We start from the raw sequence: 17,532 nt of genomic DNA, 5'->3' as shown, positions 1-17,532 counted from the left end.
AGCTAACGCCGACCCGTACGAAACACCTATTCGTATCAAAAGCCTTTAATGTGAAACTCTTCATTTCTCTTACTTCATTTTCTTCTCTGCTGAAAAACTATTCTTCCTTTTAAATCACTTACATTATCCACTCTTTGCCTTGTTATCATATACAATTAAATTGCCGGAGGCAATATAGACTGCCCCGTACGAAGACAAATTTCATAAATTCCTATTTAAACAGCTATATACCGCTATATTTACCTATATTTCACTGTAAATAAACATTTCACAGAGGAATATGCTATTATATAGCTCTATATGCCTGTATATAGCTCAATATAGCTGTATATAGGTATATATAGATGTCCATATATGGAATCCCTGAAACCCCTCACACTTAACACATTATTTCCATGTTAACAAAAACACTCTAAGTACCATTTTTCCCACTTTATATCACTTTTAATAAAATCCAATATGGCCGCCGGCAGCCATTTTGTTCTCCACGTTCACTGTACGGCCGAGTAGCCAGATAAGAGCTCACTCCAAGAGACCTAGCTCACGCTCCGGAGAACATAATTTTTTTTCCCTGATTGGTACGGTCAATACCTATCTAATAAAGCTAAAACAGACGAAATTTGTTGAAATGTGGCCGACCTACAAGCAAAAACTGCTTGCCGCCCTGTGCCTGTTCCACACCAAGGGGTCTAACTCACAAGTCGGTCATCCGATTTCCATAAACTTTTTTTTTGTCGATCGGTATTGTAAATACCTTTTATTTGACGTATCACTTACAAGTTTACCGTTTAAATGTCCGGAGATATCTTCGAAAAACCGTAAAGCACTTATTGGGCCACAGCTCGGGAGGGGTCGATCCAAAATCACTCATCTTCGAACTTAGCCTGTCTTTTGACATTACCAAACGGGAAAAAAAAGAATTTTCAAAATCGGATGCGTTTTACTCAAGTTATCGTGCAGACAGACAGACGGACATTTTTTTTTCGCGGATTTGGCATCTCTAGACAACCATAATAGGTTTCCCCTTACTCAGGGAGTCCAATTCGACGTGTTACAAACGTATGCGTAAACCTATAAGACCCCAGTACTTCGTACGGGTCTAAAAATGTCCGTCCGTCCGTCCGTCCGTCCGTCCGTCCGTCCGTGACCCCTCTAGCTTGAGTAAATCACAACCTTTTTTCAAAATTCTTTTTTTCCCCGATTGGTATCGACAAAAGTAAGGTCAAGTTCGAAAATGGTGGTAGGGTCGGCCCCTCCAGAGCTAGGGCCCTATAGGTGTTTTTCAGTCTTTCGACGATATCTACCGAAATACGCACGCAATAGCTGCTTGTGATATATCAAATGAAAGGTATTGACGAGTAGAACAAAGTTGCTGAACATTGTTTTTGGGTAAGATGCAACGTGGGCTTGTTGGGAGGGCTCGAAGGTCGTTACTCGGCCCTAAGTGTTTTTTGCACATAAATCGAGTAAATCTCATCCGATTTTGCTAGATTTAGTTTTTTATGGAAGGTAATTGAATATCGAAAAGAACGTGACGAAAAAAGTTTCAAATTAGGGCCCTTGGACTAAGGCCGCTACTCGGCCCTAAGTGTTTTTTGCACATAAATCGAGTAAATTTCATCCGATTTTGCTAGTTTTTGTTTCATTTGAGAGGTAATTGAATACCCAATGGAAAGTTGGCAAAAAATTTTGGGTTTCTAAAATAATGTCGTAAATTGTTGGTTCTATTTGAAAGGTACTTCGTACGGGCTTTCGTAATTGCGCTATGCGCAATTTTAAAAATGAACACTTTCTGTAAATTTGACCATGCCCAACTTGACTTGCATTCTGGTAACAGACGCATTAGAGGGTTGTAGACGTATTAGGGTTCCGGGCTTATTAAGGCTACGGACGTATTATGGTTGCGGACGAAATAGGATTACGGGTTGTACGGGGCTAAGTCGCAGCAAACGCTCCGACTGTTCTGATGCCTTGTTTTTTTTCAAATCCTTATCGCCAAGCCGATATAGGGTCGATTGAAAAACTGATTACTGTTTCGGAGTCCTGAGATCATGTGCTATACGACGGCATTTTATTTGACTGAAATCCGTCGAGTAAAAAATTAATTATTTTTCTGTTGACAATGGTTTTGTCGCAGCGACATCTTTCAGTGAAAGATTGAATCGTTCTCTATAAGTAGAGTTTTCATTGAATAGAGAAAATAGAACTGACGCCGTAATCCCTCTCCTGATTGAAATAAATTGTGATGTTGTTTAATGCAATGTCGATAAATAATGAGATTTTTCTGAACAGTTTTGGCAAGTGTTCATAGTATTTTGTGCAACAAGTTTGAGGAGCGACTTAACGACGCGTTATTGACTTTCCATTTTATGCAATTCAGTCATGATATTCTAAATAGTAATTTATCTATCAAGAGTTTTTTATCCCATACGATGTCTGGTTGTAAACCCGCGACGAAGCCGTTGTTGTAAACACATCTGATGTGTCACATCATGTGCGCTTTAATCGAAACGTTTTTTTTGCAACTACCTTACATATACATTCCGTTGCACTCGCGTTTGTTGTCAATGAATCAGGCTATAGGCATGCACGAAGCTTCGAAAAATCCTGAATTGAAGGAAATTTCGAGCAATATTCATTTAAAACATAGCTAACGCCGACCCGTACGAAACATCTATTTGTATCAAAAGACTTTACTGTGAAACTCTTCATTTCCTTTACTTCATTCTCTACTGAAAAGCTATTCGCGCTTTAAAATCACTTGCATTATCCACTCTTTGCCTTGTTAGCATATACAAATAAATTGCCGGAGGCAATATAGACAGCCCCGTACGAAGTCAACTTTCATAAATTCCTATTTAAACAGCTAGATACCGCTATATTTACCTATATTTTCCTATAAATAAACATTTCACAGATGAATATGCTATTATATAGCTCTATATGCCTGTATATAGCTCAATATAGGTGAATATAGATATATAGATGTCCATATATGGAATGCCTGAAACACCCCACACACATAACAAATTATTTCCATGTTAACAGAAACTATCTAAGTACAAATTTTCCCACTTTATATCGTTTTTACTAAAATCCAATATGGCCGCCGGCAGCCATTTTGTTAGGAGACCGGAAATAGTACCGACGCTTTACATTCGTTAATACCTTTCAAACAAAAAAAAATTCATGAAATTCGGTCAAAATTTACTCGAGATATTGACAAAATACTCCACGTTCACTGTACGGCCGAGTAGCCAGATAAGAGCTCACTCCAAGAGACCTAGCTCACGCTCCGGAGAACATAATTTCAAAAACTTTTTTTCCCTGATTGGTACGGTCAATACCTATCTAATAAAGCTAAAACAGACGAAATATGTTGAAATGTGGCCGACCTACAAGCAAAAACTGCTTGCCGCCCTGTTCCTGGTTCACACCAAGGGTCTAACTCACGAGTCGGTCATCCGATTTCCATAAACCTTTTTTTTTGTCGATCGGTATTGTAAATACCTTTTATTTGACGTATCAGTCACAAGAGTGACGTTTGAATGTCCGGAGATATCTTCGAAAAACCGTAAAGCACTTATTGGGCCACAGCTCGGGAAGGGTCGATCCAAAATCACTCATCTTCGAACTTATCCTGTCTTTTGACATTACCAAACGGGAAAAAAAAGAATTTTCAAAATCGGATGCGTTTTACTCAAGTTATCGTGCAGACAGACGGACAGACGGACATTTTTTTTTCACTGATTTGGCATCTCTAGACAACCACAATAGGTTTCCCCTTACTCAGGGAGTCCAATTCGACGTGTTACAAACGTATGCGTAAACCTATAAGACCCCAGTACTTCGTACGGGTCTAAAAATAAATATTTCCATCGACTTAACATAGCTTGGTTATTGTACAGCTTTGTAGAACCTCAAAACTCATTAGTAATCTTAAATGAAAAAAAAAACTTGCGAATTGTATGAATTGAAATAATTGCAATCTAAAAAAAACGTAGAACTTTGAGCCCGCTCAACAACCAATCCAAAAAAAAAAATTTTTTTAATCAAAGAAATTCATTTCGTTCTGACAAACAGAAAAAATGTACGAACAGACGGGATTTAATATTCTCTACACACTCCATTCCATTGAAATATTTTGTTTTATTTCTGTGATGCGAACTTCATTCATCTGAACTAGCAGTAACTTTATTGGCACAATCAAAACGAATAATTGGGTAACGAGGAAAATGGCAAATCTCAGAAGTTTTTGTCAATCTGTTGGAAAGTCTAGTTAAATATACTCTGATCAAAGTGTCGCAGAGTGGATTAACAGCAATAATTGATTCTTTGAGCTTGGACATTATCGTCGTGGTTAACGCAAAACAGAATGAATTATTGCCGCTTGTTGTAACTTTTTTTTTTGTATCAGCATTCGAATGTGTGGCACATACACTAACCTATGTGATGAGCAGGGCCTATTTTCGAGAATTAAAATTCTTGAAAATTCTGGAAATTTTATTTCGAGAAATTTAAGAAAATTATCCATAGTTTTTACGAGACGTGTACGTGTACGAGAGCCTTCGCGAGTATTAGTACACGTCGAGTATAAACTACGGAGGACGGTACTGCTATTACAGCAAAGTTCAATTTAAATATACATTCGCCTATGTGATAAGGGTGTTAAGGGCTTTTTAGGAGAGTGCTTAAATTCAACTGTGCTCCGAGGCTTGCGCGAGTATTACGTGCAAACAATGTCCACTGACATAATTTTCCTTGGAAATTCATTCCAATATCCAATCTATCAATTCATACCAATTGTACCCCAATACCTTCGTGTACGATAAAGTTCATTAATTGGTCGTGAAACTTTCGCGGGTGAATTGACAGCAAGAGCTGACATTCGGGAATGTTTCTGCGGATAATTCATTTGACTGGCATTTGACTCAAAAATTTTCATGGTTCTACAGTGTCCGACTTTCAACTCTGTGCGATATTTCGATTCACCCGTTTCACCAATTTAGTCCAAGGGTCAAACAGCTGAATGAAATGATTAAGTGCTGTCGAAATTTTCACTCTCAACTTGAAGCTCATTATAAATCCTTCTGATTCATTCATGATTTGCCTCTTGGCAAGATTTTCAACAAAAAAGCCAACCAACTAAATGAACTCCATGCATATATTTAAACTCCGATTATTCATCTGTCCATTATCTGCGGAACAAAAGTACAAAATTTAATAAACTTTTGTGCGATGGGGACATTGGCTTGATAAATCACGCACGCGGAAAATGAAAATGCCCAACAATGGAAATGGTTGATGTTTATCACATCGACACTAGTCAATTTTCATTGCACTCAATACATTCGAAAACATTTAATTAAAGTCAGAGAACAGATACGAATATTCATCAACGCTATTTTTTCGCAGCTCTAAATTGGACTGCTGGAAGAAATTTGCACCCATGTTTTCGGAATCAATTTTCGGCAATAACATTGGCTTGACCTTTTTGCCATGTATACCGTTCCAGTCAATGTCATCGAACCAATCGTGTAGCTTTATATCACTATAACCATTTTTCAAGCATCCATATCTAGGTGAAGGCAACTGTGTAGTGTTGGACATCAGAAAACAATTACCAATATATAACCTGGACGTTCTGTCAACAACAATGAGTTTATTGACAAGATCGGTTAGTTCTCTCGTAAATGTTGACGGACACTGGAATTTTCCTTTCACAATTTTGTCGTATTGTACGGCAGCATTCTCTGCATTTTCGGTGAACGGTGCATAGCCGGCATTCATTTCATACAGAAAAACGCCCAATGTCCAAAAGTCCACCGAGAACGAATAACCTGCAGATGAGTTCAGTAAAGACATTATACAGAATAAGCGGTTAAACCCAAGCGGTGTGTGATGAACCACCTATGTGTAATATGATTTCAGGTGCGAGATACTATTACAGCAGCAGCAACCACAGCAGCAGTACAGAATGATATACGCGCATTAAGTAAAATGTTGGGTTTGGGTTAGCGGAAAGTCAAACAGTGAGCAAAAATGATTACAATTAAATTTAGTGTGAGATTAGATGGCCAAAAAAGCACAATAATTACGCCATACATCAGGTGTGCCACAAAACGAATACGTTCGGCCATCGTCGATCTTTTTTGAAAATCCAAAATCACAAATCCGAATGTAACCATCGGCGTTGACGCACACGTTTTCCGGTTTTAAATCGCGATATATAATGCCCATATGATGAAGATATTGCAATGCCAGTATGACTTGGGCGCCATAAAACCGGCTCAGTTTTTCTTCGAACCTTTTCAATCGACTCAAATGGGTCGTCATTTCGCCTGAAATGGTGAAATTATTTCCACTCTCGATTCGTAATTGAAAACATACCCACCGCCATTGACGAATGGCATGCCGATGTACAAATACACATTGTCTTTGGTGGGGGAAAAAAATGAAATTAATTTTTATGAATAATGGCAGAACGGTTATGTGTGGACTTGGTACCTTTGAAAAAAAATTCCATGTGAATTAAGAACTCAAAATCCGTACATGAGAGAATCTTCACTTCGTTCTTCACATGTGCTACTTGAGACTGCAGAACTGTGACTTTCTTTTCAATCAATTTCAGTGCGTAGAGCTGCTTATTGTAAATATTTCTTGCCTAGTTGTTGATTACCGAAAAGGAGACAAGAAAAAAATCGTTCTCGTTACCGATCAAATTTACGATACATTTTTGTGCTAAGCATCACGTTGTGTGAATGAGATTATTCGACGACATGAATGGATGAAAAAGAAATAAAATAACAAAAAAAAAAGAAAACTAGGAATGGCACTGTGGATAAACACGTATAATTACACATTTTTCAGGGAGCTATTGATTCAGTTACTGTCTAGACCGGCAATAAATTAAATTCAATTTTTTGTGCTGACAATCAACTCAACTCGAATACATATACAAGTGTCCTGCAAGAAACCAACAAATTTCTTGGGGGAAATGTTTACATATTCTGCTGAAAAGGAATAAAACAAAGTTGAATAGCAGTAGATTTTGCACGCCAAACGAAACCTGTTGCCATTTCGAATATCAAATTAAATCTATACCATCAGCCGAGAATGCAATCAAAGCGCACATATACTACTATGCTCCGTCATATTAGTTTGTAAGGAATAGGTTGAAGCGATTTTTCCCGGGATACTAACGAAACGATCAAAGCGATATCTTATCGTGACTGGTGAAGTGAGTTAATTGGTCATTTCTTTTTTGCAGGGGACGTCAGTGAAATTTAGGCATGAATTTACTTCAGCTGTTTGTCAACCGGGGTCCACTCATACATACAAAAGACCTTATACAGGTGAAATAGCTACCTGCACAAACGTGATAGCGAACCGTATAAAGACATATGGAAAGTTCATGCCTAAGTTTCACTGACGCTCACTGTAAAAAGAATGTTGGAAGAACTCAGTGAAGTACTTTGGCATGTGACGAATCCATGGAGATTCTAACTCACGGATATTCTTTTCTCTCGATGTAGAATAGTTTATCTGGAAGGCTTGCTACAGTGTTGACCTATCAAAACTACATACTCATTCCACTCTTAAGATCATACATCTCAATACGAGTTGTAACTATCGACGAAATTGTTGTCATAGTGCAGACAGCCGTTTCCACATAAAGTAGCTCCACTGCCACTACACTCAATAAAAGATTTGTATTCGATTGAATTCATTCCATCCTATAGTGCCAAAGAACTGCAAATTTACCCAATTTACATACGTAACGTGAAAAACTAAACTGCCATTGTCGATTTGTATATGTATACATAATATAGCTGAAGTAAGGTGACATGAATGTAACACGATATTTTTTCGTCAAGATCTTGAGTAGGTACATCGAGTGTGTGTGTATTTCTGTTGACTCGAGTTAAAAAAAGGGTTCATTTCCACTTTCAGTTTATCCTTTTCAAACAGAAAACAAAAATTTTCAGTCAAAATCTATCGAATTGACACTATTTCGACAGCGTAATGCCTTAACCATTTCTACATTATAATGTTAAGCGACTGAACGGATCATTTTATCAATTAACACAATGAGTGCTTCCATACATACTACCATAACCACACCGAAAGCACCACTTCCTATTGTCTCTAGGAATTCAAACGACTTCACATCGCCTACGTCCATCACGTTTGCACTCATTTTTTCCATAAATTTCCTCTTTGCGCCAGCTAATACAGTGTCGAAATGAACAATGTGCTCCTGTGTTCGACTTTTGGATTTTGTTGCTGAAATAAATTTATTGTCGTTGAAAGTTCATATATATTTGGAATGAAAGCAAAAACCAAAACAAAAATCAACGATCTCCGCATATCCGTCTCACATAATGTCATACTATGACCTGATACGAGGAAATACTTGTCGTACTTTCATTTTTGAGAATTAGGAGCGCTGATAACAGGCTAAGTTTACGTGATGCCAAAACTTCAATACATACACCTAACATATATATACCGAAACTTGATAATTGTTGAAAATATAGACGATACGGTCGAGTTTGGGAATGTCAATGACGGTAAACTACTTCAACACTTCATCTTTTGGAAAAGTTTTAAGCTCTCTTATTAGTCCGGGCACTTGTGTCAATCCGCTCGCTTTAAATTTTTCGATTTTTTTCCTTTATCTCATGTGATTGACGATTGAGCATAAAAAACACCCTTTTTCGACTTTTGCACCTTCACCACCAGCCAAGACGCAAACATGAAAATTAAACGACTGCGGTTTTGGACTATTGGGACCAAGGGCTATCTGGGCATATGAACAAACCGACGCAAAAAAATAGCTCCGACGGAGCCTGGTCCACTTTCAAAAAAATCCCTCAAAGGGATTTTCCATTTTCGCAAAAGAAAAGTTAGTTCCACAGTTTTTTTACTCAATAAAGAAAAAATTCGAAAAACTAAATCGAACGATCCGACTTTTTCTGACACAAGGGGCTGGACTACATCGGCTAGAGAAGTGATTTGGATAATGAATTGTAATTCGTTAAAATTACAAGTCAAAATTTCAAATAATTCAGTAAAAAGTTTGTAGCTTATCGAAGCTGAAGAATGTTGAATACTCAATTTTAATATATGAATACCGACCATAACCATAACAACAATCAATATTTTCCATGCACAAAGAACCTTTTTTTTCATTTGGTCATCTATCATATTATTGATGAAGAGTAACATAATGAATTAGAAGCGCTATGGTTACACGAATTTGAATATCGAATAAAATGTGGAGACGAGACAGATTTTATATTCCCGAAACACGGTGAATAAGTTGTAGTGAACCAAAAATTATCTCTTCTAATTTGGCTTCAAGTAACATGTTCATTGTGCAGAAATTAACTGAGTATAACTGGCATGAACATGCGGAATAGCACATTGGCATTGTGAATACAACTCAACAATTCGAAGAAAGGAAGAAGAAAAAAAGATTGAATTTCCAACATATCCAACATGTGGAAAATGTAACCTATATATGTATTAACGTAATAAAATATAATTCTGCCTGAACCCCTCATACATACGATACAATTCCAAACATTCTAAAAATACAAAATATTCATTTCTTTGGATGTTCTGTTCCACACAATGGAGAATTCTTAAATTCAATTTAGGACAAACACTCAACCAAAATAGATAGGTCTCCGTGGTACATTATATACATATGAAAAACGAAGAAGAAGAAAAAAAGCAAAACCGAAATCTTGATAAAAATACTCTCTATTATAAGAAAATACCTCCAAACATTTGACTATGGAATCTGTCAATAAAAAACATTAGCCTTTTATGCTGAAATAATATGCTACTACACTCTCTGCATAGCATAATAAAATATCAACGAAATAATAACAAAATAAAGCTACAGTCGTAAAGAATGTTGGTTACACGTATGTGATTCGGTTCGAAAGGAAAAATTGTTGGTCTTTTTGTATTATATTGGCAAATTGTTATTGAACGGTATATTAACTGAATGAAAATTGTTTACTCACATTTCGCTTTCGGGTTTCTCGAGGGTTGTTGTACCATTTGATATGCGTTTTAAGTAACTGTATGAACCGGGGAGGGCCGATGAAAGTGAAAATTAATTTTGAAATATTGTTATTTTTTCGTTTGGCAAATTTGAAGACATTGCAAATAGCAGAGAAAAGTTGATTTAATTAAATGTAGTATGCAGTGAAGTCTAGACAATATCAGCCGGTCAATAGTTACGAGAAACACACAAAAAAAAGAACATGACGATGATGATGAACCATTCAACTCGCCGTTCAATTCGACAAGACTAAACAATTTCGGACGAGCATAATAGAATATATCGTACAGGACACAATGTACGGATACAAGAATAAAATAGGAGATTGATGGTTTAAAAAAAAACTGATCCCCCTGTAACGTTCTTAATACCCTTGATGGATTTGACGGAATTTTTAGCCTTCGATTGTTAATGATTGGAATAATTAAATTCCGGAACAACATTTATGTCTCCACGTAATTAGATTTACTTTAATTTTGAGAATTTAATTACGTTTCTTTCATCTTCGTTCGTTGCTCGTAATTTTTATAAAATTTAAGTTTGAAAAAAAGACCGCGAAAATTTAAACTTTGCAAGTAGCAAATTTAAAGTTCGATTGGCAGGCCTGGTCTTATTATTTTTTATTTTTTTAGGCATTGACTTCGTAGGAGAAAAGAAATTCTACGGTTGGTCATTGTAATGCATGGTTCTTACAATTATGATATAAGTGGAATCATAAGACTAGGAGCTTTCAGTTAGGGTAAGTGTAAGAATGAAATCAGATGTTTCTTTCGCCTTGAAATTTTAAAGTTTAAGTTCGCGATAAGGTTCACGAATGAACAGAATCGGATAAATAAAGTTATTGGAAAAATCGTGTTTTCTGTGTTTATCAATATTTACACTTCGGGAGTGCATAGAGCACCAATAAATTACGTAAAACGCACTGTAAGGTTTTCAGGTTACCTGAGAGAATTTTTTTAATTTTACACTGTAAAAATTGCGCCCCGGTGCAAATAGTCGTTAATATACAATTTGCAATAGAGTCGATGCAGATTCACTTTTCCTTCCACAAATTAACCTAACAATTAGATGTTAAGTCAGATGCAAATGTATTTTTTTTCCACAAATTGACGTGACAGTTAAGTGTAACATTAAACTTACAACTTTGCTTTAAAATTTAAAGTTTAAATAAATATTTTTACGTGTTACGGCATGTTTCATTTTCATTTACATTGCCTAATCACGTAAAGCATTGTACCCCCTTCGGGTCGGGCTGTAACACCCCACTTATCAAATACACAACTTGGAACCTCGGAAGTAATATACTATTACTGTGAATCTAAATCTTGCAGCTTATATTACGTCAAAGTGTTTCTGTTGTGTTTCTCACCTTTAATTTTACGCGTACAACCGGGTGCAAATAGTGTGTTATAGACCATTTGCACCCAGGTGCAAATAGGATCTACCTAAAATTTATTCAATTCAGGTTCAGGTCATCTGAAAAATACTGATACGAACTTTTCGGGTCAGGTCAAGCCTAACCGTTAAGAGCTTTATAAAGCTTTATTAAAATATTTGCAAAAATGATGTTATTCATGAAGTGCCTGAGCAGCTAATAAATTCTTAATTATAGGTGATGTTTTGAGAAAATCTGAAATTATTTTGTAAATCTCTTTTTCGTCAGTTTTTTTTTATTTTGCAGCGTACACATTGGAATATACAGTGTATATTATAAACGTGCTCATTGGAATATTTTAATAATTTGTAACCCACATAAAATCATCTCTACAGTAAAAAAGAACTGATATTAAAAATATAAGCGCAGCAGATTTTTATAAATAGCTGTGTAATACTTCGATAAGCAAACCTTAAACTGTTTCCTCCCTGAAATAAATAATAAAAAAAAAATCGTAGAAAAAATGTAGGAAAAATTGCTACCGTTTAAATGTACAGTATTTCATGTACTGGAAGATGTAATTTACCGTCATAAACTTGAAACATTTGAATAATTTCTTCTTATTTTTTTTTTCCTCGTAAACGTACGCTGTGCACTATGCTAAGAATAAACTTTAGAAAACATTTCATAAACCCATACGGCTGATTTCTCAAAGTAGGAACCGTTCCTTACCAGTAGCAGACGAATATCTGATGGAGGAGATAAGACTCGATCGTCATATAAAGGAAAATAATTTTTCTTTTCCATGTTGATAGACTAACGAATTATCAAAGCAAGAAGAAGATGGTTAAACCAATCCGTGCGCTCGTATATAATACAAACGACAACATTATAGACAGTTTGTATTTCTGTATCGGTAAGGGGCTATTCAAGTTGTACGCTCGCTCAAAACGACGGTTTTCGAGCGTTCGCCTTTGCATCCTTCATAGTGCGCATAGAATTCTTAGATTTACATCTTTCTAGGAAACGATAGAGTTTTGACCCAGTTGTCTGAGGTTCGCCTCAAGAGCCTTCAATCTTTGACTATGACGTCTAACTTGTACAACATAAGAGTGCATAACATTGGAAATCGGGTATCTGCATAGTTAAAATTTTGATTTGCTTTCTGAATGAGGTGGAACAGAAAATTCTACTACTGGCAAAACTTCAATTCTACCAATCATCAAATTTACCTCAAATAAAATATATTTCGTTTGCCGAATTTCCTGAAAAATAGCTTCGGAAAATTTTCGATAATCTTTGGTAAATTACAATAAATTAGGTAAACATATTTACCAATAGACTTTGCGTGAATGACAAAACTATATGAATTGCCCCCCAAAAGAAAAACTTGAAAATATCCACTCAAAATATGTGCACACATTCTGAACGAATAACCACAGAAAGAAAGAATGGACCAATTTTCCTGGTTCTATTGTGAGTTTCCGTATTCTGTGTTATGTATATACACACACGCGGTTGGTAGTACATTATTCTGGTCTGAGAGGTAAAATGCTTGTGTAAATAAACACATTCTGTTTTACATAAACAATCTCAGATTGAATAAAAGGCATTACGAACAAGCATTATTAAGATGTTTACCTTTTATATTTGTCGAATGTGGTTTATCCGCCAGGTTTCTAATTTTTCCGATTTTTTTTTTCTCCACTTTTTTGTGATGATAATTTCTTTTTAAACTGAATATTAAGCGACAGCTCGTAAGTGTATTACGTTAAAACTTTTGGAAACGTTTCGCAATATCACGCTTTTCAGTTAAATGTATACGTTTTGAGTACGTAGAAAATGTGGTCGGAAAATCGGAATTCCTAATTTCTCGTAAAGTTTTAGAATTACTTTCTCTCATTGATTGAGGGACAGATTTTTTTTCTTACCAAATATATGCCAGAATGATTTGTCAACAGAGAAAATGCGTTTTTGGTACGCATCAGGTACTTCGTATAATTACTTGACCAGATAATCATGGAACCGGCTGACTCTTGACTCTTTTGTAACTCTTCTAATTGATTGACCATTCAGCTACTGGACCGCAGGATTAATTTTAACGTTGCTAATGCACAACGGGTCAGCACACAGAACAATAAGAAACACAATAGATAGATAGATAGAATAAGTGGGTGGAATATAACCTGCACCTAAGCCTCAGATGGGCCTGTTGTGCTTCCCCACAGTTACTTAAATTCTTTTGGTTTTATTTATGAATTTAAGGATGTCTGCTGGAGCAATACTCCATATTGAGTTGTAATTGATTGTATAGGAGCCTAGATGTGTTGCTCTTGACTTGATATACGCTGGACAATGGCAAAGGAAGTGTTCTGTAGTTTCAATATCACCGCACATGTCGCAATATGGGTCAGTTGATATACCTATCGTGTGAAGATGTTTTTTCAAGGTGTTATGACCTGTTAGAACGCTTGTGAGCCTTTTAATATTGGATCTACTGAGCGACAAGAGATACTTAGTATTTTTGTTGTTTATTTTAATTGAGTTTCTGGCTTGTCGCGCGGTGTTCAATGAATTCCAGTGATTTTTGAACTTTTGGGCTTTCCAGTCCGATATTATTCGTTGGAGGGTAGAAAATGATACTGCGGTTGCTGGTTCGGGGCCAGTGAAACGAGTACTAGAAGCTAGTCTTGCTAGTTCGTCCGCTTTTTCATTACCGGCTATTTTTGAGTGACCTGGGACCCAGATAAGTGAAATTTGGATAGATTCCGACAATTTTTGAATTGTGTCGCGGCATTCAAGTACTATTGCTGACGAAAATTTATATCTCATTATGGCTTTAATTGCTCTGTGCATATGACGACAGGTGGGGAGTTTGAGACGCAATGTTTAAGAATGTATCTACAACATTCAAGTATTCCATATATTTCTGTTACGAAGACCGTAGTATACATGCCAAGTGGAATGAAAAGTTCTTTTCCCATAGTTGGGCAAAAAATTCCTGAGCCGGTCATGTTATTGCAACGTGAACCGTCCGTAAACCATGATACCTTATCACTTAAACTCAAGTCAGAATTTGACCAGTGTTCACGCTCCGGGATATTGACACTGAATGATCTCTTGAATCTGTAAGTTGGTGTGATTAAGTCACAGGGCATGTTTAGTTCTGGAGATTGATTTATCATTGTTTTCCACAGTTTTGAGTGACCGAAATTTGATTCACAGTTAAGAAGGGAGGATTGTTTGAGTCGTAGAAGAGACGCTCGGGCAACCGATTCTATGTGGATGTGTAATGGTTCGATGTTCAGTAGCGCTTCAAGCGCTGCGGTTGGAGTTGTCCTCATAGCAGAAGTGATACCTACGAGAGCTAGCCTTTGTAGTTTGCTCAGTTGAATTTGTACAGTCTTAAGCTGACACCTTGGCCACCAAATAACGGCGGCATAGCAGAGCCTGGGTCTGACAATTGAAGTGTAGATCCAGTGAAGAACCTTAGGGTTGAGTCCCCAGTCGTTACCGAAAAGTCTACGACATTGCCACAGCGAAGCCGTGGCTCGTTGGATAACGTAATTCATGTGGACAATCCAGTAAAGCTTTGAATCTAGTAAAATTCCCAAGTATTTCACGTATTCTGACAATTGAAACACAATAGTCGACGTATTCGTTTTTAGCCCCGTACGAAGTACTGGGGGCTTATAAGATTAATATGCCGTTTGTAACATGTTGAATTGGAAGCAGACAGTAAGGGCAAAGCATTTGTATATGTTCATAGATAACGAATCCGCAATAAAAAAAATGTCCGTCTGTCCGTCTGTCCGTTTCCCCGATTGGTATCGACAAAAGTAAGGTCAAGTTCGAAAATGGGCATGGTAGGGTCGGCCCTTACAGAGCTAGGGCCCTGTTGGTGTTTTTCAGTCTTTCGACGATATCTACCGGAATACGCACGCAATAGCTGCTTGTGATATATCAAATGAAAGGTATTGACGAGTAGAACAAAGTTGCTGAACATCGTTTTTGGGTAAGATGCAACGCGGGCTTGTTGGGAGGGCTCAAAGGTCGTTACTCGGCCCTAAGTGTTTTGCACATATATCGAGCAAATCTCATCCGATTTTGCTAGTTTTTGTTTCGTTTGAGAGATAATTGAATACCGAAAAGAATGATGGCAAAAAAGTTTAAAATTTGGTCTCTTGGATTAAGGCCGCTACTCGGCCCTAAGTGCTTTTTGCACATAAATCGAGTAAATCTCAACCGATTTTGCTAGTTTTTGTTTCATTTGAGAGGTAATTGAATACCCAATAGAAAGTTGGCAAAAAATTTTGGGTTTCTAAAATAATGTCGTAAATTGTTGGTTTTATTTGAGAGGTACTTCGTACGGGCTTTCGTAATTGCGCTATGTGCAATTTTAAAAATGAACACTTTCAGTAAATTTGACCATGCCCAACTTGACTTGCATTTTGGTAACAGACGCATTAGAGGGTTGTAGACGTATTAGGGTTCCGGGCTTATTAGGGCTACGGACGTATTATGGTTGCGGACGAAATAGGATTACGGGTTGTACGGGGCTAAGTCGCAGCAAACGCTCCGACTGTTCTGATGCCTTGTTTAAGTACTAACAAATTATTTGGTAATAAGACAGTACCCATAAATCTCAGTTAAAATAAAATCAGTCAAAAAACCTTAAGGGCGAAAGTGATGCTAGTCCTTGAGTCTACTTAAAAAAAACTGCTATCGCTGAGGGTGACGCATTCTGCGTCTGAACGTAAAAGTTTTAGCAACAAAAAATTTGATCCAAAAAAAATTACAAAAAAAACTTTGCGTCAAAGGAGGCATATGATTAAATTCCTTAAATTCTGTTATTTTTCATTATTTTAAAAATTTTCTTAACAGTATTTTCCTCAACATCTGCCACTTGTAACACAAACTTTTACGAATGTACAGTAGGGGTGTAATTTTTTCGACTCTAAAGTGCCCACAAACTTTAAATTAAATTATTTTAGGCAAAAACAATGCTTTTCACACGTTTTCAAAAAAATCGATTTTTTCCGTTGAGGAATTTTGCCTCAATTTTGGGCAAAACAAACAGTCACACCACACACATTTCACAGACGATTTTCAAAAACTCTTCTTTTTTGGATAGCCGGCAACATTCCCAACAATTTAAGCCCATTTGAGCAATAATCGAATAATTTTCTATGTCGATTATAGAATTTTCAAGTTTAAAATTTACTCAATTTTTCATAGTTGGCGAACTTTGACGACACACCAAACATAATGCTTCGGCCAAATTTTTCCAATTTAAAAATTTTCTGTTTTATTGGACTCTAATTAGTAGAAAAACACCAATTAGGGCAAAAAATATCTCGCAGCATATTGTTGGTAGAGGTCGAAATATGAGATTGTACCAGTAGTCGCAAATTCAGCTTCAGTGAATTTGCGCAAGTTGTTAATGAATTTAAAAAAATTTTAAAATCACTTTTTGACATCTAGGGATGGTAAGAATTTTTTGTGGACCCCTTACATCCTGATCCCCGAACCATCGCACACCCCTAATGTACAGGTAGGGGTCATCGGAGCTGAGGTGAGAACTTAAAATGTTGTTGTAAATACGCCACAATTTTTTTTTTTTACATTTTTGTAGCAGAGAACTTGCGTCACGCCCGTTAACTAACGTGCGGGCATAATATTTTGGTATTCTCCATTTCTGCATAGAAGCAGAAACTTTATTTTGTTTTAGTAATTCGTTTTGTGTGAAGATATGGTTATTATAATAGTAATTTGTAATTCTGATCAATGAATCTTGAAAAACGCGAAAATTGATATTATAAAACTAACTTCGTCCGAGTCATGTCTAGCACTGTGGTATCCAAATGTTCTTTTTCCACATAAAATTCAAGTCAATTATGAAAGTGAACTGGTGAGTATTGAGATCAGCGACACGGAACTACGTCGCTAGTTAGTCTAAAAGGAAAGATCACACTAGACAAACTTCCTTTTTATTTTCGTTATCGTTTACACGTTTTAACTTTACTAAGACCTTGACTAAGACAAAAAAAATCGGGTCCTCCTTGTTCCTTTCCAA

General features: G+C 36.5%; 1 protein-coding gene across 1 annotated transcript; it reads right to left on the bottom strand.

Annotated features, from left to right (window-relative positions):
- Positions 1-5,348: 5,348 nt before the first annotated feature.
- On the bottom strand, positions 5,349-10,198 carry LOC119069136 (cAMP-dependent protein kinase catalytic subunit alpha-like). Its single transcript, XM_037173043.1, has 8 exons — positions 10,041-10,198; positions 8,111-8,286; positions 6,508-6,664; positions 6,395-6,436; positions 6,106-6,341; positions 5,911-5,941; positions 5,636-5,840; positions 5,349-5,578 (listed from the first exon to the last, which is right to left on the bottom strand). Exons 1-8 carry the CDS (start codon positions 10,075-10,077, stop codon positions 5,362-5,364), a joined length of 1,101 nt encoding a protein of 366 aa, XP_037028938.1. The 5' UTR covers positions 10,078-10,198; the 3' UTR covers positions 5,349-5,361.
- Between the last annotated feature and the right edge of the window lie 7,334 nt (positions 10,199-17,532).

This window comes from Bradysia coprophila, assembly GCF_014529535.1.
Source record: "Bradysia coprophila strain Holo2 chromosome X unlocalized genomic scaffold, BU_Bcop_v1 contig_26, whole genome shotgun sequence".
NCBI classification, from domain to species: domain Eukaryota; kingdom Metazoa; phylum Arthropoda; class Insecta; order Diptera; family Sciaridae; genus Bradysia; species Bradysia coprophila.
Note: the sequence above shows the minus strand (reverse complement) of the source record. Positions and strands in the feature narration are given on the sequence as shown.